The 23,158-nt window shown below is 36.1% G+C and overlaps 1 protein-coding gene across 1 annotated transcript; it reads right to left on the reverse strand.

The window, feature by feature from the left end:
* Positions 1-14,833: 14,833 nt before the first annotated feature.
* LOC131055616 (uncharacterized) lies at positions 14,834-17,821 on the reverse strand. The gene is made up of 2 exons (XM_057990100.2): positions 16,947-17,821; positions 14,834-15,212 (listed from the first exon to the last, which is right to left on the reverse strand). Exons 1-2 carry the CDS (start codon positions 17,134-17,136, stop codon positions 14,953-14,955), a joined length of 450 nt encoding a protein of 149 aa, XP_057846083.2. The 5' UTR covers positions 17,137-17,821; the 3' UTR covers positions 14,834-14,952.
* Positions 17,822-23,158: the final 5,337 nt, after the last annotated feature.

A 23,158-nucleotide genomic window follows, 5' to 3' on the forward strand; every position in this document is an offset into this window, starting at 1 on the left:
TTAATTCCATTTTGCATCTATTTCATTGGTTTTGTGTTTGAATTGCTTAGATAGTTAAGGATTTTGTGATTGTCCTTATTTCCTATTTAGCAATGGTGTATTTGAGCATAGCACGGGTATAATAACAATTTTGTACCAATTATTGAGAATGAAGAAAAGCCCTTTGCAATAGAAAGTCTTGAGGTTTGTTTTATCAAAACAAAGTTTTAGGAGGAGATTCATAGGCCAAGATTCTAATTTATCTTATGTATATGGCCATGGACATTCAAGGGCTATTAGTGAATACTAAGTTTGATTTTTCTACCTACATCTCAAATTAAATGCATATTTTTTGTCTGATGATGATTTTGAAAATTCTCCAAAGTTTAAGGTTCTACGATGAGAATTAAGGGAAATGAGTTCTTAGAAAAACTAGACAAGGCTAATAGGGATCTTGATCCTTCTTAATACAAATAAGTGACTACTTCATATTTGAAGAAAATAAATATCAATACCAAGAACATAACTTTTGAGAAAGGTAAGAGAATAGTAAGGGAGAGTGGCATTATTCTCCTTCTCCATGATTGGGATATAGCCTCTACATTGGCATTGGATGTTATTAGAAGACAAAATGATGAAGTTTCTACAATTGAATAAGAGGCAGAGAAGGCAATTTGTAGGTTTGGCTTCAACCCCAAATTAGAAACCTTTGAAATTTGGGCAATGGACCCCAGTACTAATAAGCCACAAATGTCAGAGGTTACATAATAGACGAGAGTTAATATTATTGTGAAAAGGCTCTAAGGAATATCAACTCCACAAGCAGTAGCATTATTATATTATTTCATATTGTTATGTTCATCTAGGCTTCCACTAAGAGCCTCCAAGAGATACATGACAAATTATTAGATGAGCATTTAAAATTGAAGGATGCATACAATAAGTAGGTTATGAAGAATGATACATCAACATCAGCCTTAGGTGCCCTCAGTTTTGTAGTGTATAATCTCTTTCCCCTACCCCTTCAATGCTGTTGGTGTAAATAATTATTCATCATGGATATTATTACACTTACTTAAGTTTACTTAGGATAATGCATTACATAGTAGTTTGGATGTGAGACACTTGGGTGTTTGTGCCTCATTGGGATAGTGTGTGTAGGAGAAATTCCACCTCTTATGGTGTTGATCTTGTTATTACACTATCATATCCACTTATTGTGGAGTGATAATTCCACCTTCGGTGGGTGATCCACCTCATGTGGAATATTATATTATTTCTCCTACCTACCCACACCTATTTCCTACCTACCCTTGTTTCTCATTGAGCCACTTGTCATATTTGTGTGCTCATACATCCACATGGCCTTGCCTATATAAGCAGGCCTCTATTCATTGTATTGGTTAATCCAGTTGATCATTTTTATATTGATGAGAATACAGTTTGTTCTTGTCATTCTATTGTCTCTTTTATGCTTTTCATTGTGCCCTTGATCTTGGCAAAATCCAACATGGTATCAGAGCTATTGGGGCTTCGTTGATCAGTTTTTGGAGACATCGTGGAAGGCTTCTATTTTCGGATTTGGGGATCTTCATTTTTTGGAGGCATCTTACAGCGATTTGGACATCACCGTTGAATCCGGGAGGCCATTTCCATAAATTTTGACTATAAAGTCGACCTATTTTGGTGAGGAAAAAATTTTTCCCCAATTTTGCTTATCGTACGGATTTTTCGAATATTACCATATATTTTTCAAAAAAAAAAAAAAATTTCCATTTTTCTGAAATATTCTTTGAAAAATCGAAAATCAAAAAAAAAAAAATTCAAAAAAATCGAAAAATTGGAAAGCAAAAAAAAAAAAAAAAAAAAAAAAACTTTGGTTTTTGGGGGGTCCGCAGACCCCCCCCGTACGCACGTGACCTGCAGGTTGCAGATCCGCAGTGTACCCTGTCCGTGCGCCGCGTGTACTCTGTCTGCCGCAGATCGTACCTCGACCCCGGCTTCCGCTCCCGGTTGTACCGTCACCACGCAGCCGCCACGCTCGCCTCTCCGCCAGCGCTCCCGGCACTGTGTCTGCAGCAGCTTCCGGCGTCACCAGCGGCGACCACCGCCCGCCTCCCGGGTCTGCAGACGCTACCTCCCGCCCACCGCCGGCAGCTTCCGCCACCTCCCGGCCTTGGCTTCTCCTTCGGCGCCTGCCTCCACCACCGGCGCCGCTCCGAGCCCGCACCCCTCCGGCAGAGCTCCGCTCCTCCTCGGCCCACCTGCAGGGGCCCACAGCCAGCCACGCGGACAGAGACAGGTGGACCACGCCCGCCACGTGGCAGGCGGCCACTGGCCCGTGGATAAACAAATCCGTACGACACGCAGCTAACCGTACGCCCAGTCATCAGTACGGACAGCCACATCACCCTGCACAGTCTGCATTCCGTACAGTACGGACTGCACAGTCAGCAGTCCGAGTCATCCGTCCGTACGGTACGGACGCCCAGTCAGCCAGGCGGCGAAGTTTTCATGACGGTCATACGGCCGTCAAATTTAACACAGTGTTTTGCTGACGTCAGCGCCACATCAGCATTTTTTGAAAATTTTTAAACCCCTCTCCATTGGGCTTTTCAGTTTTGCAGTCCAACTTTGGAAGGCCATATCTTGCTCATTTTTGCTCCTTTTTTGGTGCAATTTTTTTTGAAATAGGCTAAAATTTCGTGATCTTCGCAGTGGTGTGGTTATTTTCTGATTTTGATGCACAGGTTTTTCGGAATTTGCGGATTCTCTCAGCTGTACCTGTCCAATCCTCAATTCTGCAACTTCAAAGGCCTCGTTTGAGCTCATACGACCTCCTTTTCAGGTGCCGTTTTTTTTGAAAGTGCTTATTTTTTCGTCTACTTTCAGAATCTATGATCAGATTTCAGAGATTTTGAGTGAAAATTGTACTTTCAGATATTGGTCTTATTTGGCCTATTAGGTACTTGTAAATTGCTTGGATCTTAGTTAGATCTCTTGCATTTTCAGTAGAGTCTCTTTTGGCCTTCTTGAGGTAGTTGTAAAATTGTAAATCAGAAGTCCACTTTGCCATTTTTTGCAAGTGGCCCATTGTATACGCACTACTTATAAAGTGCCAAAATCATCACATTTGGGGGGGTTCTTTGATTGAGTGAATTTGGGGGGGTGTCTTGTGTGATTGTGCCTCTTTTGTGCTCTTTCCATTCTTGTTGCAATGAGTCCTAATAAGTTTCCACCATTAACTCCACATAATTATGCATCATGGAAAATTAAAGTATGGAGTAAACTAATGGAAAAGGGTCTCACACACTACATAGATGGAACAATAATAGCACCACCTGATCCTAAGGCTGATCCAAATGCTCACTTAGAATGGCTCACTAAGAATTGCATGGCTCTTGGAACCTTACGCAAGTATGTATCAGATGACCTCATTTTCCACATTGAGAAGTGTAAAACAATTAAAGAGGCTTGGGATATGTTTCAGAAATTGTATGGACAAGTTGATGAAATCAGAGGCTATCAGATTGATAATGAGCTCACCAACTTAGATCCCAAGAATTTTGATACAATCCAAGATTATGTAACCAAAGCAAATGAGCTAAGAGCAAAGCTAAAGGATTGTGGAATAGACAAAAAGGATGCTCAATTGATATTCAACTTGTTGGACAAGCTTGCACCAGAGTATGCAGCATTTGTATCAAGCTTCCAAACTCATCGTTTGACAGTGGGGAGTTCTTATGTTATGCCTTCTTTTGAAGCTTTCACAGAAATGTTGATATTGGAACAATCCAAGTTGTTGAACATGGGGCTTCTCAAGTCTTCAAAGTCCAAGGCTTTGGTAGCAAATCAAGGAAATCAAGGAAGTCAAGGCAAAAATTCCAACAAGAAGAAGAAGCAATCTAAGTCTCAACCACAACAAGAAAAGGGACAATCATCCTCTCCATCACAAGGCAATCAACAATCCTCTTCCAAGAAGGGGACAACACCTAAGAAGGATAAACCAACTTGTGCATATTGCAAAAAGTATGGTCATGATGAGCATCGATGCCACGCAAAGCAAGTTGATGAGTTAACCAATCTTCTCAAGAAAAACAACATCAACTTGCCATCCGCCTACACAAAGAAGGATTCATCTTCTTCCTCCTCACAGTCAAAAGGAAAAGGGCAAGCATTTGTGGCTAAAACAGGTTCTTCACAGCAATGGATACTTGACTCAGGTGCCTCCTATCACATGGGTTCTAGAAAGGAGCAGTTTTCTACATTAGAGCCATCTAAGGTACCTCACATTTACAGAGGTGATGATACACAAGTAGAGGTTGAAGGGAAAGGTTCAGTTGACATGGATGATGGAACATTTGAGAATGTTCTCTATGTTCCTAACTTGTCTACCAATCTTCTCTCCATCTACCAAATCACTCACTATGGGAATGGGAAAAAGGTTGAGTTTACACCAGATTCAGTTGTGGTAAAGGAACTTGATGATGATGCCTTGGTAGCAGTGGGACAAGTCAATGACAACTCAAGGCTTTATTCATTTTCTCACTTTGTGCCAAGTTCACCTTCTAGGGCCTTGCTTACTCATTCAAATTCAGAAAGTAAGCTATGGCATGAGCGGTTTGGTCACCTCAACTACCGCTATCTACAGCAGCTCAGCACTAAAGACATGGTCACAGGTCTTCCTCGAATCAGCTTTTCAGAGGGTGTATGTTCAGGTTGTTCCATGGGCAAGCATCCCGAAGAGAAATTTGACAAAGAGAAAACTTGGAGAGCTTTGGAAGTTCTTCAACTTGTTCACAGTGATGTAGCAGGTCCATTTCCAGCACCTTCATTTAGTAAGGCCCGCTATGTTCTTACCTTCATTGATGACTACTCCCGCTTCACTTGGGTCTACTTTCTCATTCATAAGAGTGAAGTATTTGACAGATTTCAGGACTTCAAGGCTTGTGTGGAAAAACAATCAGGGAAAGTGATCAAGATTCTTCGGACAGATAATGGCAGGGAATATGTGAACAAGAGACTTGAGGACTTTTGTACATTTGAGGGGATTGATCTTCAGCATTCTGTTGCATACACTCCACAGCAGAATGGGGTTGCAGAACGCAAGAATCGAACTCTCAAAGAAATGGCTAGTTGTATGATCCATGCACGTTCTCTTGATCCCGCCTTTTGGGCAGAGGCTATCAGTTGTGCCACACACATCCAGAATCGGGTTCCTCACAAAGCTTTACAAGGTATTACTCCTTTTGAAGCTTGGGTTGGTAGGAAACCGATTGTGAGACATTTCAGAGTCTTTGGGTGTCCAGCATGGGCTCGCATTCCTCCACAGAAACGCAAGGCATTGGAACCACAGAGTCGGCCTTGCATATTTGTTGGATATCCTGAGGGTGTTAAGGCATACAGATTGATGGATCCAGAGACACATGAGGTATTCATTGAGAGGAGTGTTCATTTTGAGGAAAGCTCTCCTAGCTTAGCCTCTCTACCTCCTCCACCTTCCTCCATTGTGGATGGTGATGTTAGTGATTCAGATGATGAGACTCCCTCAACTCCGACTCGCAGGGTTACACCTCCGCAGGGTCCATTTGTAGTTGAGGTGCCTCATTCTCCACCTCCACCTAGACCTCGTTGGGCTCGACAGACACTTGAGTCTGCGGGTTCTCTTGTTGGGGATCCTTTGGATACACGGAGAACACGATCACAACATCAGGATCATCCACATGCATTTATTGCTACCGCTTCCGATCCACAGACATTCAGGGAAGCATCAGGGGTTCCTGAGTGGGACCAAGCTATGGAGGAAGAGTATAGTTCCTTGATGAGGAACAACACATGGGATCTAGTACATCTCCCTAAGGGGAGAAAGATGGTTCGATGTAAGTGGATCTATCGGACCAAGTTTGCAGCGGATGGTAGTGTGGATAAGTATAAGGCTCGGCTTGTTGCCAAAGGTTTCTCACAGGTTGCAGGTGTTGACTATACTGAGACCTTTGCACCCGTAGCTAAGATGAACTCCATTCGTTTGACACTTGCTATTGCTGCAGCTCATGGTTGTGCTGTACATCAGATGGATGTGAAGAGTGCCTTTCTTCATGGTGACCTTGATGAGGAGATTTATATGGAGCAGCCACAGGGTTTCATCCAGGATACTTCCTTGGTTTGCAGACTAAGGAAATCTATCTATGGCCTTAAGCAGGCCCCCAGGGCTTGGTATGCCAAGATGGACTCCTTTCTACTCTCTGCAGGTTTCACCAGGTGTCATTCCGATCCGAATGTCTACATTCTGCGACAGGATGACTCTCACTTGATACTAGTGCTCTATGTTGATGACTTGATCATTACAGGGAGTACTGCATCCATCATTAGCAGGGTCAAATCTGCTTTGCATGACAGATTTTCTATGACTGACTTGGGTCTTTTGCACTACTTTCTCGGGATTGAGATTTCACAGTCATCTTCCGGGATTACTCTATCGCAGCCCAAGTATGCTCTTGATCTACTTGCACGCTTTCATATGGCTGATTGTAAGCCTGCCCCGACTCCCTTTCTTTCAGGAGTCAAGCTTGAGGCTCAGTGTTCTTCTCCACTAGTTGATGCCACTTTGTATCGTCAGCTTGTGGGTAGTCTCATCTACTTGACTCATACACGCCCTGATATTTCATTTGCAGTTGGCATGGTTTCCCGCTTCATGCAGGAACCACATGAGCTTCATTGGAAAGCTGCCAAACGCATTCTACATTACATCGAGGGTACACATCACTATGGGATTCACTATGCAGCAGGCACAGGACTTCGCTTGGTTGGTTACACAGACTCCGATTGGGCTGGCGATCTAGTTGATCGTAAGTCTACTTCTGGTTACAGTTTTCACCTTGGTTCGGGCCCCATTTGTTGGCAGAGCAAGAAGCAACATGCTATTGCTCTCTCTTCGACTGAGGCTGAGTATCGAGGCGCTGTTAATGCAGCGACTGAGACCATTTGGCTCCAGCAGATTCTCACAGAGTTTGGATTCACTACTCCACGGCCGACAGTCCTACATTGCGACAATCAGAGTGCCATTGCCATCTCGAAGAACCCGGTCCAGCACCAGCGGACCAAACACATCGAGATTCATATGCACTATATCCGAGAGCTCATCCAGGAGCAGGTCATTGATTTGCAGTATTGTTCTACAGCAGAGCAGGTTGCTGACATATTCACCAAACCTTTCACCGAGAGTAAGTTCCAGCAGTTGCGAGCTCTCTTGGGGGTGCGGGATGTGTCATTAGGGGGGGTCAGCTGACTTCTCCTTCCTATCTTCTGGGGGGCACTTTTTCCTCTTTGAGGTTTTGTCCTTCCTCCTTGAGATTCTTTTGTACATTCATCTCTCTTTTGGGGGGGAGTTTTTTTCCCACTGGGTTTTCTCCCTTTCTCCGTTTGTGAGAGATTTCATTATTTTGCTTGCATTTTCATGTTGTACATGGGTACCTATCATGGCCTCGTAGCCGGGACCCATCTTGCCTTGCTTAGTTGCATTGTAGACTTAAGTGCATTCCCCTAAGTTGCACTTAAGGGGGGGTGTTGGTGTAAATAATTATTCATCATGGATATTATTACACTTACTTAAGTTTACTTAGGATAATGCATTACATAGTAGTTTGGATGTGAGACACTTGGGTGTTTGTGCCTCATTGGGATAGTGTGTGTAGGAGAAATTCCACCTCTTATGGTGTTGATCTTGTTATTACACTATCATATCCACTTATTGTGGAGTGATAATTCCACCTTCGGTGGGTGATCCACCTCATGTGGAATATTATATTATTTCTCCTACCTACCCACACCTATTTCCTACCTACCCTTGTTTCTCATTGAGCCACTTGTCATATTTGTGTGCTCATACATCCACATGGCCTTGCCTATATAAGCAGGCCTCTATTCATTGTATTGGTTAATCCAGTTGATCATTTTTATATTGATGAGAATACAGTTTGTTCTTGTCATTCTATTATCTCTTTTATGCTTTTCATTGTGCCCTTGATCTTGGCAAAATCCAACAAATGCAAATGGTTGATTATAAAAATAAAATGGTTGGAAGGATTGAAGATTTAGAAGTGAAAAAACCTTAGAAAGGAGAGGAAAATGCATGCTTTGGTAGCACTTTAAGATATTATTAGGCATAGAATGAAGATAGTATCTTGTAGGCTTGAAGATTCACATGTTGATTATAAGTCATTATGTACAACTTTGTAAAAATGTCAACAAGATGCCCCAATACTCAAGCTAATATTGAACCAATGCAGATCTAGGAGCCATACATTTTCATTGATAAGCAAGATTGCCCATTTCCTAGTGCTACTAAATGCAAGTGTAAATTCATTTTGAGTGTTCAAGGTTTTTTTTTCTAGTTTATGAGCTATTGATTCCATCTCAAGGAATATGGTAGAGGGAGAGTACCAAGTTAAAGGAGATATGATAATATTAAATTTGAAAAAAGGCACACATAGATAAAAGAGAGGAAGAATTGATAAAACAAAAGGATGATATTTATAGAAGAGGAACAATTGTGTAAAAGAAGATGCAACAATAAAATAAATTTAAGATTGGTTTATATGTGTGGATTAGAATATAGAGGTATATATATTTCATCAGAGAGAAAAGAAGTAGAGAAAAAGGAAAATTAGGTTGTGTGGAAGAATAAAAATCATCATAGAAAATGGATTAAATACAAATTTAAAAGGGAGCAAGGGACATGCATGATGAGGTAGAGGAAGAATAATATGTGAGGAGAACAACAATAAGAACAATTTGAGGGGTGTGAAACATAGATGGTTATAGGACAAATATTTAAACCCATGGGGCCACATGAAGAAAGAGGGGGAACAAAAATAAAAAATGATTTTTTATTTTTATTTTGGTTGCTAGTGATCTATCCCATACTAGATATGTAGGCGTAGATGCATATGAAAGAGAAAAGGGATCCATTTCATCTTCACATAAGATAGAATAACTTGGAATGGTGTGTGAGAGTAGACTTTGGATAACTTACATTTTGTTCTTGTGTAAATAAATAATGGAGGCACTATAAAATTGATAAAAGAATAGGTGCAAGAAGTTGGATCCACAATAAGGCCAAAAAGTGGAACTATTTTTTCTAATTCTCAAACTTTGTCACAATTGGACTAAAAATTTGAAGCACTTATACATAGATTTCTTAAAGAGTTTGGTAATATAAATATAGTATTATGAGTCTAATTTTTGAATATGTAATTTATTCTGATACCTAGATGTTACAAATTGATTTTTAGTAGGCATGTATAAATTCCACTTTTTAAAAGTCACTTTTTCATGACCATACCATCCACATGTACTACCACCATAATCTGACCTAAATAAAATTACTTGTCTAATTCCTTTTGGGAAACAATGTGTATTATCAAAGATTGATGAGGATATATTTTTGGTAAGTTTTTTCTAAATATTTTTTAATTATTTTTCATTGGCCCTAATTTTTGTTTTTAAAAACTGCTCATGTACGACCACCATAATTTGAGCTAAACTAATCCTTTTTTATTTTTTTATTGTGTAAATAATTGTGTATAAATTGATTTCATATAAAAAAATATTACAAGAAACTTTAAAAATTAAAATTTATTAAAAAAATATGAGCACCTACATTTCAAGTCTATGGATTGGTTTCATAAAAAACTAATTAAAAAATAAAAAATAAATCCAATTATAAAAAAATTGTATATTTGAAAAGTAGATGTCATCATCTATAATGGATTTTAATTTCATAAAAAAGGTCTAAAAACAATTGTCAGCCATATTGCTAAAGTTAATTTTTCTCTTGATCTATTTTCATGGCATTGCACTTCTAGGTCGCTAAGGGTTGGATTTCCAAGTCTAAAACAAAGATAAAAACATGGGTTTTTAAAAAAAATAAAATAAAATTTAAACACGTATCCGTTCCAAAATGTATACTTATTCTGTAAAGAAGTGAGAATATGACGTAATTAGAAATTAGTGCCCATTTTAATATGAAAACGTGATGCAATTAAAAATGGGTACTTATTTCGAAATAAATGAAATGAGGAGTCATTTTAGAATAGGTACTCATTGTAGAATGTGTACCCATTTTAAAAATCAAAACAAATACCCAATTTTGCATGGGTACAAATTTCAGTTTAGGAGCTCAAATCTAAACGAGTACCCATTTTGTTGGAATTATTTTTTGCTTAATGCTTCCCTCATATGTGGACCCAAATTCTTGCAGGTACCCACAAGGAATTTGCTTAAACATATGAAGGATGTATGAAAAGATGATGACCATTTAGACAAGGAAACAATGTCTACCAAGATAAAAATGCATCTGTTACATTTTCTAAAAGCATTCTTACAATGCAATCTTCTAAACAACTCTCCACGTGTCTCATATTAATCTCATTATGAACTATGGTAGATAATAGGTATACCACTTTTATGTTTAGTGATTATGATTATTGTAAATATTTGAAATTCTAATATAAGAAATCCAATGATTGAATGCAATATTTATCAAGTATAAGTTTCAAAAGTTAAATTTATTTTTGTGTTGGAGAGGATCATGTTGTGTGTTAATATCACTTACATCATCTGAAGGGATTTTAGAGTCATCACTATATCTACTTATATAATTTGTAATCTTGTGTTAGTTAAGTTGTGTTACTCACAACAACTATACAAGTCTAAACTTACAATGTTAAAGACACTTTCAATAATTGCAATTTTTGTTTAAATAATATGAAATTGCTTACAATAAACATAAAGGAGGTGTTATTGCAGTGTGAGAACTTTGGTTGAAACTATACTATGGATTTATGTCTTCAAATTTAGCACTACTAGTTGATTCAAGTAGTCATCAACCAAAAGATACATTTTATTTATATTACTTTTCCAAGTTGATGATAGTGTGTGTGGCTTGTGCTATCAGAAAAAAATAGCATAGTTTTGAATTATTACAATTGCCTCACAAAAAAATTTATTTCTCACATATTGTTGTGTTTGTTATTGGATTTGCATTGGGCTACTTTGTGTCAGTTACATATTTATTTAGGTCAACATTCAAGGTTATTACATTAGGTGATATCTAAGTAGGTTATAACTCTATGAAATGAAATTTCAAGTGTCCTCCAATAAGAAAGTGTGTTGAAATGTTCTCCACCTACTAGAAAATAGATGGATGAGGCTTAGAAAGTCTACATCTTCTAGTGTCATTGTTGGTTATAGGATAAGTGTTGAGTGGTTTATAGGAAATTAACTGCATATGTGTACTCTACATGTGAGTTTAACTTGAAGAGTTACGATAGTAGGTACAAATTGTTATGATGGATAAGACGATTTTGAAAAGAAGGGTTGTAGGTATTTTAGCAACACAAGTTGTGGAAATTTTAGACAGTGTGTTGGAAGCCATAAGAGAAATACAAGAAAGAATGAAATATTTTGAGATGTTAAAGAAGTAGCCATGCACATGCAAGAGTTGTCTTGATGAAGAGAAAAGGGGAGAGAGTAAGAGATTGGAATTGCAAAGAAGCAATCCATTACTTTCTAGAAGAGTTGACTGAATGAATAATAAAGTTATAACACTTCATTGTCGAGAAGAATATTGGAGACCCAAAAGGGTTACAGAAGTTATGTGTATCTAATTGTGTGATAATGTAGCTAGTAACATGGAAAGATCTATAACAAATAATATTGGATATTGAAAAGGAAAAAGTGAGAAATTGGGAACATATATTTTCCAAGATGGTGAAATGTAGATAACCTACATTTGTAAATTAATTCATATTAATTGATGGATCTTCAATATTTAAGGTATAAGTAGAAAGAATATATTTATTTTACAGGAAATTAGAGTATGGAGTTGCCATATGAGTTGTCATGAAAGGAAGTTTGGGTCCTTCATAAATAATTGAAGATCTTGAGGGTAGAAGGTAGGGAGAAGGAAGAGTCATCATGAAAGAGCGTGATCACAAAGAGGAAAATAATGTAACTTTATCATTACAATAATATGATGCGACAACCTTGTTGTAGACAAGCAAAAAGGGTAAATTTGAAATCCCTATTTTATCTGAAATTTCTTTGTTTGTACATCTTGAATAAAAAAAAGTAAGATAAGAGGAGAAGATGGGTAGTAAATAAATAGAGTTATAAGTTGTTGATTTATTAGAAGAGCCTAGTCTATTGTGAAAGGAAGGGAAATTTGAAGCAAAATATCATAGAGATGATATGGAAGAAGAAACGAAGGAGAGGGAGAAACTAGTACTACTTCTAGCCTAAACTATTATAAAGAGGCATGAGTTGATTATAAAGGATAAAGGGGTCATGCAATAGTAGAATTAAGACAATAATGTTAGCAAATATGGAATGGCTTGTTATAAATAGACACAACAAAAGAACCAAAACATGAATTTGTGTGTGTTGTTATGTGGTTCCTAGGGTTCTACAAGTAGGAACAAGAAGAGATAGAAGCAAGTAGCTTCCAAACATGAATGATACAAGTAAAACATACCATTCTAAGGGCATGAAAGATGAGATGAAGGAAATGTCAATTATTACAACAAATGAGAAGATTAAAGTAGTAATTGTAGTATATATGTCCTTTAGAATACAAAGAGATGTTGGCAAATGGGGTGCTTTTGACTATAATAAAACAAAAAAATGAAATCTTGATTGAGAAAGTTGATGATGAAGAGTCTCACATGGAAATAAAATATAACAATTATAAAGTATATGCAAGTTGGGTAACGGATGCATGTCTCAGTCGAAGGGGATGAGTGAGTATGGTATTGTATCATAGATTGGTGAAGAGAAGGTAAGAGAACTATTGGATGAAGTGCCTATGGAAATTTGATGATTTCCATGATAAAACTTTTGTTGATTTGTATATAGGAGTAGTAGGGTTATATCATTTGGTAGGAAAGAATTAATTGGAGGAGGTGTAGGTTGTAGCATGAGAAGATGAAGAAGAGATGATGGATAAATCATTTGAGTCCATTATACCAATGATGGTAAGTTTGGAAGAAGAGTTCACATCTAGGGAAGAGGAGATGCTAAATAGAATATTGAGCAAAGAAACAATTGGGGAAAGAGATAATAGTGATCTTAAAATTCTATGCTAAGAATGCCACTATGTCAATAAAGGGAAAGCCTATTTGACAACTACAAAACAAAATCTCATTAGGTGTTGTCCTTGAGGCTTAAACTATATGTGTAGACATTCATCATGTTCTAAAAGGTAGTTCCAACACAACACAAAGAAGGAGAAATATTCATGTTAATAGATATGTTGGATATCTGAAGGAGAGTCACACAAATGCAAAACAAATAATGTGTTGTGTATTATAATAGATAGAAAAAATAGTTTGTGCTAAAAGTATAAAAGATAAATATCTTTATTGTTTAATTGATAGTCAACTTATAATATCAAAATAGTTAATAGTGAATAGGGACTAACATATTACAACCTAAAAGATATGATACAAAGACATCTAATGAGATCTTAAGAGGGATAGAAAATCCCATTCTATATACTCCTTAAACCCTACTAATCCTCTTAGCACCCAACCTTTCATGTTAGAATTTAAATTCATTTTGGTCAAGAGTTATTTCTCTACTTTGTGTGATATTTATTCTAGCTCAAGGCATGTGGTAGAGTGAAGGACCCAAGCTAAAGGAGGTAAGAAAGTTTAAAACTTGGGAAGAGGACCACATGGCTAGAAGAGTGTAGAGAAGCAATGAAAAAGAAAATCAAGCCACCTAGAAGAAAAAGCGGGGTGGAAAAGAGAAATTTAAAAGGAAACAGAAGGAGCAAGGTTTAGATGAGGAGATAGAGGAAGAAAAATATGTGATTGGATATAAGAAAGAACAAGATAAAGGGTGTGTAGCATATAGAGTGGTGTAGGACAAACTAAGGAGGAAAACAAGTGAAATTATAGTGTGGTTTTCCAAGATTGTGCTTCTAGTATGGCTTGTGTTGTCATATAACTCTGGCGTAGATTTGCACTACCACAAAGAAGCCTTGCTTTTGCATTGTTGTGTTTTGGTTAGTGGTTTTGTGTTAGGTTGTCTGATTTTGGGCACCATCCAAGGAACTACTGCATCAAGTTTTAAATGAAAATGATTTTCAACTCTTCAACAATTTTCCCAAGTGTCTACACATTTGTCAAAATTGTAATGCCAATCAAACAACTACTTTTTCTGATAATATTCCTCTCAAGTTTGATGGTCACAAAATAGGGGCCAAATGCATAGGTTATCAATCTTTGGCATGGTGGTTGGGTTTCAGTTTTCTAAGTTTTGATTTATATAGATGGTTCATCCAAGACCACACTAATAGGTGCATCTTATTAGAGAAACTATTGTAATTTCAAATTAGCCACCTAAACAAGTTGAAACTTAAAATGTGTTGTTTAAGCTTACAGTTTTTTAGAATATACAGACAAACTTTATGATCAATCTATTTCCTTTTTATAGATCTAGATATTACTAAAGTATTGTAGATCTTTCTCTGACTTGGCCATTAAGACTTACCTTGAGCCACAGATCTTTCTTTTCATCTACCTTACATGATAAAATGGATAAGAACTCTATGTCCCCATTTACAATTAAAGAATATTTGTTATATATGACATGAAAAAAGACAATGTCTAAACTAAATATTGTGTAGATCATTTTGTTGGGATATTTTAGCCGTTTATGTTATGTAGATCTGGCCTTTTTGTTTCAGATTATATATTTTTTATATTATAAAAAAGAAACTAATAAAAGATTAAATAAGACTTAATACATAAAAATCTAATTAAAAAACTAATAAAAATGTTTCACTTTCATCAAAATTTACAGAGTTGCTGTGAACAGCTAAATCTCATGGAGAGATCAATAGACAGTATTAGATTTGTTACATCTTAAATTAGCAAACTATCAATATAAATAAGCCTTGCCAAGGCCCATTCATTTCATGACACAAAGGAAATGTGGTGAAGGAACGGATTTAACCAAATTTCCCTGAGAAATAGATCTTTGGTCCTTCTGTTTAGCCCTGGAGCCTCCTCCTCCTCTTTTCAAGCTTACTGATAAGCGTAGTCTCCAGACATGACGCCTCCTTTTTGGCAGAACCAGAGTTTCTGCTTTTTGCAGCATTTCCCACATCACTTGTATGTCTTCATAATCACATGTCTGCACTTCATTGTGAAGCTTCACAAGTCCTCCTCCTGTGCATAAACCATCAAAAATCTACTCACAAACTGACCACAATACAGAATAATGCCATAACTATAAGAATATAAAACTCATCAAAGTGATGGCATAGCACTGAAAATGGAAATGTAATGGATTTTTTTATAGTTCATAGATGATTGATTTGACGATCTGTTTTTAGGTCTACAAATGACTTATATTAGTATGGAACTATCATATACTTCATGCACAAGGCACTTAATTGTGCTACAGTAAAGGTATACATGTCCTACTCCTGCAAGATTTAAACTTGTCACCTCTCTTTCAGGAGTACAATTTCTTCATCATTAGACCCACTCAACTAGAAATGGAAATGACAACGGATTCTTTTATGGTCCATGATAGCAAGCAATCTTTTTTTTGGACCTACAGATGACTTATAGTATATGAAATTGCCTCATACTTCATGTAGGAGGTCCTAACTGTGCTACAAACATGGAGTACATACCCTACCTCTGCAGGATTTGAACTTGTAACCTTTATTTCAAAAATATAATTTTTCCACCTTGTAATTTGACTAATAAAAGTACTCCCTAAGTGATTGGAATTGGAGATGATGTACATCTAAATTTAAATCATTTTATGATAATTGTATAAACTGAAACGTTAATAACAATTTAGAGACTGATTTTAAAGTAAAATGTTCAGTATATGGGGTAAATCTAAATGAGTAGATTTATCAGTATCAGTTGATTTAAAGTGGGTTTGTTTATGTTTGGGATTTGGGTATTAGTTTTGTATTTGATATTTTGGTTTTGTTTGGTTATTAGATTTTTCATTGTTGTTAAAATTATCTTGTTTAATTATGTTTTAGATTGTTGTTTTGATATGTTAATTGTTACATTTTTTATATTATAGAGAGATTTAGACCCTTTTAAAATCTCATCTTTATTTATATAATAAAAACATGTTTTATAATAAATTTCTAAACATCGTTTTTGATTTCAGAGATTAATGCATGTTATGTTAAAAAAAAATACTACCGTCTTGATGACCCAAAAATTCTTCTATACAAATAAAAATAAACAAACAAATCTTTTTTTATAGTATAAAAATGAAATATCTTTCTTTTCAAATCAAATAAATCTAAGATTTTTTCATATTCATTCGTACAATTAAAAATAAACAAAATATTTTTGATGAGTAAGTGCATCAGATTCTATTCATAATTAATAACACACATATTCAAAAAAAAGTGACTGGATACAAGATCACACTCCAGAGTGTCAAATGGGTACAGTCAGGAAAACTAAAAATAACAACATAACGAGTCACTTGAACTGCAAAAGCAATGGCAATAGGAGGAGACAGAGGGTGTTAGTCATCCGATTTGCCCCATACATAAGTGAATCTGAAATGACGTCAGAAAGAAACCACCCCTAATCAGCTTTATCGTCTCCATTATATCACCCCTCATCAACTTTATCATTTTCATTATTTTTTTCTAAAATCTACAATTTTGTTCTAGCTCTTCACAACCTGCTCAAATTTCAGTTGATCTCTAAAAACCCTCAATAAATCATAACAGAGCAAAAGACAGTAGCATAACAGGAAGAATCTCAATCAATAATATAAAACAATTAAGTTTAAAAAAACAATAACATGACACTAGAGCTTCTCCCCAAATGCAAAATCATTCATAGCTATCAATAGGAAAACATCTGTTCACATGGAGAATTTTACAAAAGGAATCAGCCACAGAAACTGACCTGATTTTCTACTACGCAGGCGAGTGGTAACCTCCACAATTGCTTTCCTCATGGGATACAGAGCCTTATTCAACCAGGCCATGCCCTTCAAACCAACTTTTCCTCTCTCCACACAAACCCTTTTATCCTTAAATCTTTCAGGCCTAGAACAGGGAGAGATATACAAAATACCCAAGTACTGTAGACTCATATACTCAACTTACAACCAAGCAAATTTCATGATTTCCATCAGCACTACTATACCCTTAACTTCTTATTATTATGCCTGTTTTCTGTGGTTGGTCCTTCTTATAAACTCCATAGATTTTTGTAGCCCAGGAAATCCAACATCACATGCTCAAGAAAACGAGCTTGTAAAAAGCTCTGAACCCAACAACAGATCTCCCAGCAAAAAGAACTAGAAATGACATTTTCAAGAGTGATCTCCTAGAAAACATTCATTTCAACCTGGTTCAAAAGACTTGAAGTGAAATTCCAAACCCTAATTTCTATGGCTGTACTACTCTGTGAACTGTGGAATCTCACTAAATATATAACCTTTTAACATTATATACTTGATCATTCTGTATTGATGTAAGCAGGAATTCCTCCATGCAGCAGTAGAAAACATTTTCTGTTTATCAGTTTAAGTTGGGGATTACAGATTATAAATCTTAGATGCATTCAACCCAAATTTAGTTTGTCTGGTCACATGGTTTGTAACAGCTTTTCTGAATAGGATGGGACTACAACGGCCTTGACACAAAGCATAACAGCTTTCAAGATGTCTAGAGACTGAATTACATGATAAGTATGATAAGCCGAGGAAATTGGGGCATGCTCTATGTTTAGATTTAAGCAGTGAACTGGCTGAACCAAAAATGATCTCTAAGATCCTCCGCCTGGTGCATTAGGTATATAAATTCAATCTTGATTTTTATTGCTATTTTTGCACCTTGAGTTTTATGTCACCTGAGCTGTTGATTTCATTTGCTTGTATCCAAATGGAATATACTATATAGCTGTCCATAATTCCAGGGACACTTGTATATGATAATGCTCCAATAGTTTTTAATTAAAAACATTTAAAAATAAAGCTTAAAAGCATTTGTATATAGAATCAAAACTATATAGGTGTTTTTATTATAGATTAGATCAAAATAATTTGAATTAATATATTCAAATTCCGGGGATGGCAAGAACTTCTATTAGTGCAGTGGTAATTATTTAATTTTCAAATTTTTTATTTGTTCATGTTTAGTTTTTTAGTTCATATATATCAATTGATTGTCTTTTAGAATAAACATAGGTTATATTAAATATCTAAGTTGATAAAATATGTTTTCTAAGTTGTTTTTTTGGTTTTTGGTTCATAATCTACACATGATTATTTGTAACTAAAGGGAGAAGCAATAAATTAATTTCTTGTAGGTCCATACTATTTACAATGGGTTAGCTTTACCTTTTTTTATCTATAACAACCTTTAGACAACCACTTGAAGCCAAATAAAGAAGTAATGAATTCAGTTGTTGCAAGTAGATATTATTCATACTAGGTTAGTTCTACCTATTATTGCAAGTAATTTTAATTGGACCACTCGTTGACCTTATTATTGTAGATAAAGACATCATACACACAAATAGAAGCATATATGTAACAACTCTCATAGGGGTACCTAATTTATTAGGCAAACTCACACCAAGGATTGAGACCAAAAATCAAACACACAAACATATCGAAAGGAAACAGTTTTATATAAAATTATTGTTTCATAATGTCAATCAGAATACATTCCTATAAATATACTTGTCTCAATTTAACAAGATGGGAAGAAGCTTGAATTCCCTTATTTGGCATCTAATACTTCACAGTCCAATGATCGTACCCTAGTCTTTCTCAAAAGCTATAGCCTTTCCCAAGGTAGATTTTTCTATTTCCCTTGTACTTTTGAACTCCATAAATCTTCCTTCCTTTTTCTCTCTTACCTCATGTTTTATTTTCTTCTTAATATCTTTCTCGTCTCAATCCTCACATATTTCCTCTCCTTCACATTAGGACAAACCATGTGAACATGTCTAATGGAAATGGTACCCTACATATACAATTTTCTCTTTGTTGCTCTTAAGAAATATCCATGCTACATTCTTAGCTTTATTTTGGTATGTAATCACTTGTTATTCTCATTTCTAAATGTAGCTTTAAGAGAACTCTCCCTCCTCTACATTCTTTATTCCTCTCTATTATTCATTTTAGAACCTCTTTCCCCATGTTCCTTTCATTTCATTGCAAATGAGTGAAAGCGTTGATAAGTCGATGAATAGATAGTAAAATGGGTGAATCCACCAAAAAAAGGCAAATATGAAGCAAAAATGGTGAATGGACTCTATGTTTGAGTGCATATGCATAGGGTAGAAAGGAAGAAAAATACTAAGACTAGGAAAAAACTGGAATATGATTAAAAAGGCTAATGATCGACTCTGATGCATAGGAGAGGCTAGCACTAGTAGTGATGTGGGAGAGGAGATCAACTATAATTAGACTAGTGGACTAAATCTAATTTTCAATGGGATGTGTTGCAAGCTTGTGGACTCTATTGTGTGGCTTGAATGCCAACCATCTAAGCACATAGAGATATGTTGACAACATTAATTGAGAGATGGAGTGAGATTGGCATGTTTCACCTCTCAATTGGAGAGATGATGGTTACCTTGAAGGATCTTGAGGGTACCAGTCAAAACACTTACACTATGATCCAATTAGTAGATTTGATATTCATAAAAAGAGTGGAAGATTGTTTTCCCTTGGATTATTAGACTACATAGTAGAAACAGTGGAGTAGAGGTAGAGGTCTGCATGGGTAGCATGCATACTTACACGCCTATAGAAGGATCTCCACATGGTGTGCTACCAATATAGAGAAGCATTGAGCATGTGACACTTACATATTTAGGATTGAGATCACACCTATAGAAGGATATCCACATGGTGTGCTATTGATGTAGAGAAGCATCGACCATGTGACACTTACATGTATATTTGGGATTGAGATCACATTGTGGTGTGTTGATCGATTAGGGACATAGTTAATCAAGATGTAGGGAAGATAGTTATGTATAATTGGCTAGAAGAGTGTTGAGATATAGGGAGGTTGGTAGGATAGAGTACTAGTAGAGGATCTTAGATGATTTTTAGGTGGGAGAAATTGCATGGAGGCCATGTGTAGGCACTAATCTATATATTTTGACACCTTGCTACTTGATTGATTGGTATGCTTATCTAATTGAGAGGTTTATATTTCACAGAATGATGTACCAATTCAATATTATGTAGGATGTGATACTAGTGTCACATGTGTTTTTGTGGGTGGCTTTGGAAGTGGGAGATTAGGGGCCTCGAGTGGATAGTAAGAAAGCTACAAAGGAAATGATCTAGGATATGCATGGGGGTGTAGATGATGCATGGATTACCACAATGTATAAGGCTTGGTGGAGGCAACATGTGTCAATATGATTCATAACACTACAAAGGGGGTATATGATGTGGAGTATGTTACTGGTAGTGGGGGAGGTGAGGAGGAGAACAATCTAAGAAGGATAAGTAGTGGTGTAACAAGGAAGTGGATCTAGAGGGAGGGTGAAAGGGAGAGGGAGGTATGAGGAGGATGAGGAGGATTTTATGGAGGAGTTAGTGGTGGAGGAGGTCATGGCCAATAGCAGTGATGATATTAGTGATTCTAACTCATTGATTTCCTTAAGCTGCAATGATATGGATGTCGACACATGTGGCCAAGAATCACTAGGAGGAGGTTATTAGGCACATATGTAGGAACAAGTACCAATGTATCTTTAGGCAGAGGGAGGAGGTGGGGAGGATTGTGGGTATGAGCAAGAAGGTCTAGAGAATAGGTTATCCTGGCACTAACTGAGCTAGATACTTTATGGGTGGATATGGACAAGGTGTAGGTGGATACGAATATAGTATAGGTAAAGCATGAAAACTTGAGTTTTGCATAGGATAGTTGGGACATGGATAAAAGTAGCTTGATAATGAGAGTGAAGAGGGAAAAGATGAAGGTAGATTAATTATACAAGCTAGAGGGGGATGGGTCTAGGGAACATATGCTAGAGGAAAACTTGGCTCTGATTTAATAGGAGGTACATTTTCTAGGGCTATTATGGCTGCATAAGGAATAGGATAGCTAGCAGTAGACCTCACATTGACATATAGGGAGGCCATGTACTACAAGACACTATATGAGTAGGCAGTCCCAATAGGCTAGATAGTGTTGAGCTTCACTGAGAAAAATCGGTTAGGGAGGAGTGGTTCAACCGCCACCACCAAGGTCATAGCCACTATCACTAGTACTAGAGGTAGGGAGAGCACTAGGGTCTATCGTCCATTCAAAGGAGGCAATTAATAATTAACTTTATGGATGGAGATAAGATGGAGACAATTTTGATACATGTTTGAGGACACCTTGTGGATCTCGATCTATGGAGATGATGAACTCAACTAGATATTAACGTATTTGATTATGTATATGTACATTTTGATTATATATATGGATATTATGGTTTATTGATATACATGGTTTTATGATGATCTATGATGCATGGATGTATGACTTAAATATAGATGTTGATGTTATACATAATATTTATGTTTAGTATGCTAATGATAGAGATGCAAGATATGGATGCTTAGATGATTATGATGATTAATTCTTATGGCTATTTATGAATGTATGAAATATGTCTTACATGGATATTTATGATGTTGATTATGCATGTGAGTTAATTAACCTAAAATGCACACCTAATGGGTGATGAAACAATTAAATGAATTTCATAGAATAACAAATATTTAATAAGCTAAATGAACCTAAATGATGAAAATGATTAATAAAAACATGCATGTAGACTAACATATCTAAATGCACCTAAAATAAATTTAAATAATAAATGAAATGATGAAAATGATTAATGAAAAGATGCATAGAAGAAAAACCTAAATCGACTTAAGATGAACCCAAATGATAGTGAAATAATGGAAAGGATTAATGATAAGATGCATAGAATAACAAATCTAAATGCACCTAAAATTAATCTAAATGATAATGAAATGATTAGGATGGATGCATATGATTATGGGTGAATGTAGGTGCTATGACATAATACATTGGACATTGGAGAAAACCCAATGAAACATAGGGAGATGGAAGAAGAAAGATAGATGAGAACTCATGTGCACATGAATATATGCTTAAGTGGGATGAGGAAAAGATAAAAGATATGGGTAAATGAGGAGAGGAATGTAGGATTAATGGATTAGGAGTGATTTTAATAAGATAAAATAAACTACAATATAGTGAACACTTAATTTGATATAGCATGGGATATTATGCACCAAGGTATGTGGAACTAAGGTGACATCATATCACATGCATGGGACTAACTCAACAAACATAATGCTCAGTCCAAAATATCTCAAAGTCACAAATAACTTTCATCGGTGTGGTGTTGGAAAACTAAAAATAGGAATGCTCAAATGTGACATGAATCTCAATAGATATTGATCGGTACAATGTGGGACAACCACGAAGAAATAACACATGAATGTCAAGACTTGCCCCTAGTTTCACTAGTCAAATCATGTCATGATATGAATAATCATGGTGATCCTTCGTAGGTAAAATAGAAATCCAAAATAAAATATAAATAAAATCCAAAGAACCAGTGAAACAACATGCATCTCAAATACCTTTTTCCAAAATTGGATGATGGGGTAGATGTGGCCTAATGTGAGGAATGAATATCTTGCAAAGGCCAATGATGGATGGATAGGAATTATGATTCTCGTGACAAGTGACGATAAAGATACTTGAAACCAAAGGGACTAATAGACTTGTTGAAGTGCTAGTTTATAAATATTTCTTGATGACACTAGGATGATAGACACAAAATATGGGACTAAAGGAGACATATGTACAAGATGGACCTAGGTGAGGAAAAATGGTTGACATTATTTATAGGATGTATAATGTATACAAAATATGTTGTGTATGTTATATCTTTATATTATGATATGCAAATCATGACTATATCTTAGGATTTTCAAGATAATCCAATAAATATATGCATGAAGCTCAAGAATGGAATAGTAATCTAACTCGTCAAAATATCAACTAATAATATTATGTGATGGATAGGGTAGGTGGGGAGTGATAATATGA

The sequence above is a fragment of the Cryptomeria japonica genome, chromosome 5, assembly GCF_030272615.1.
Source record: "Cryptomeria japonica chromosome 5, Sugi_1.0, whole genome shotgun sequence".
Classification (NCBI taxonomy): Eukaryota; Viridiplantae; Streptophyta; class Pinopsida; order Cupressales; family Cupressaceae; genus Cryptomeria; species Cryptomeria japonica.

Coding starts and splice junctions, on each gene's coding strand:
- LOC131055616 (XM_057990100.2), bottom strand. CDS start 17,136: ATGAGTCTACAGTACTTGGGTATTTTGTATATCTCTCCCTGTTCTAGG. Junction 15,213..16,946: donor CCTGCGTAGTAGAAAATCAG/GTCAGTTTCTGT, acceptor GTTTATGCACAG/GAGGAGGACTTGTGAAGCTT.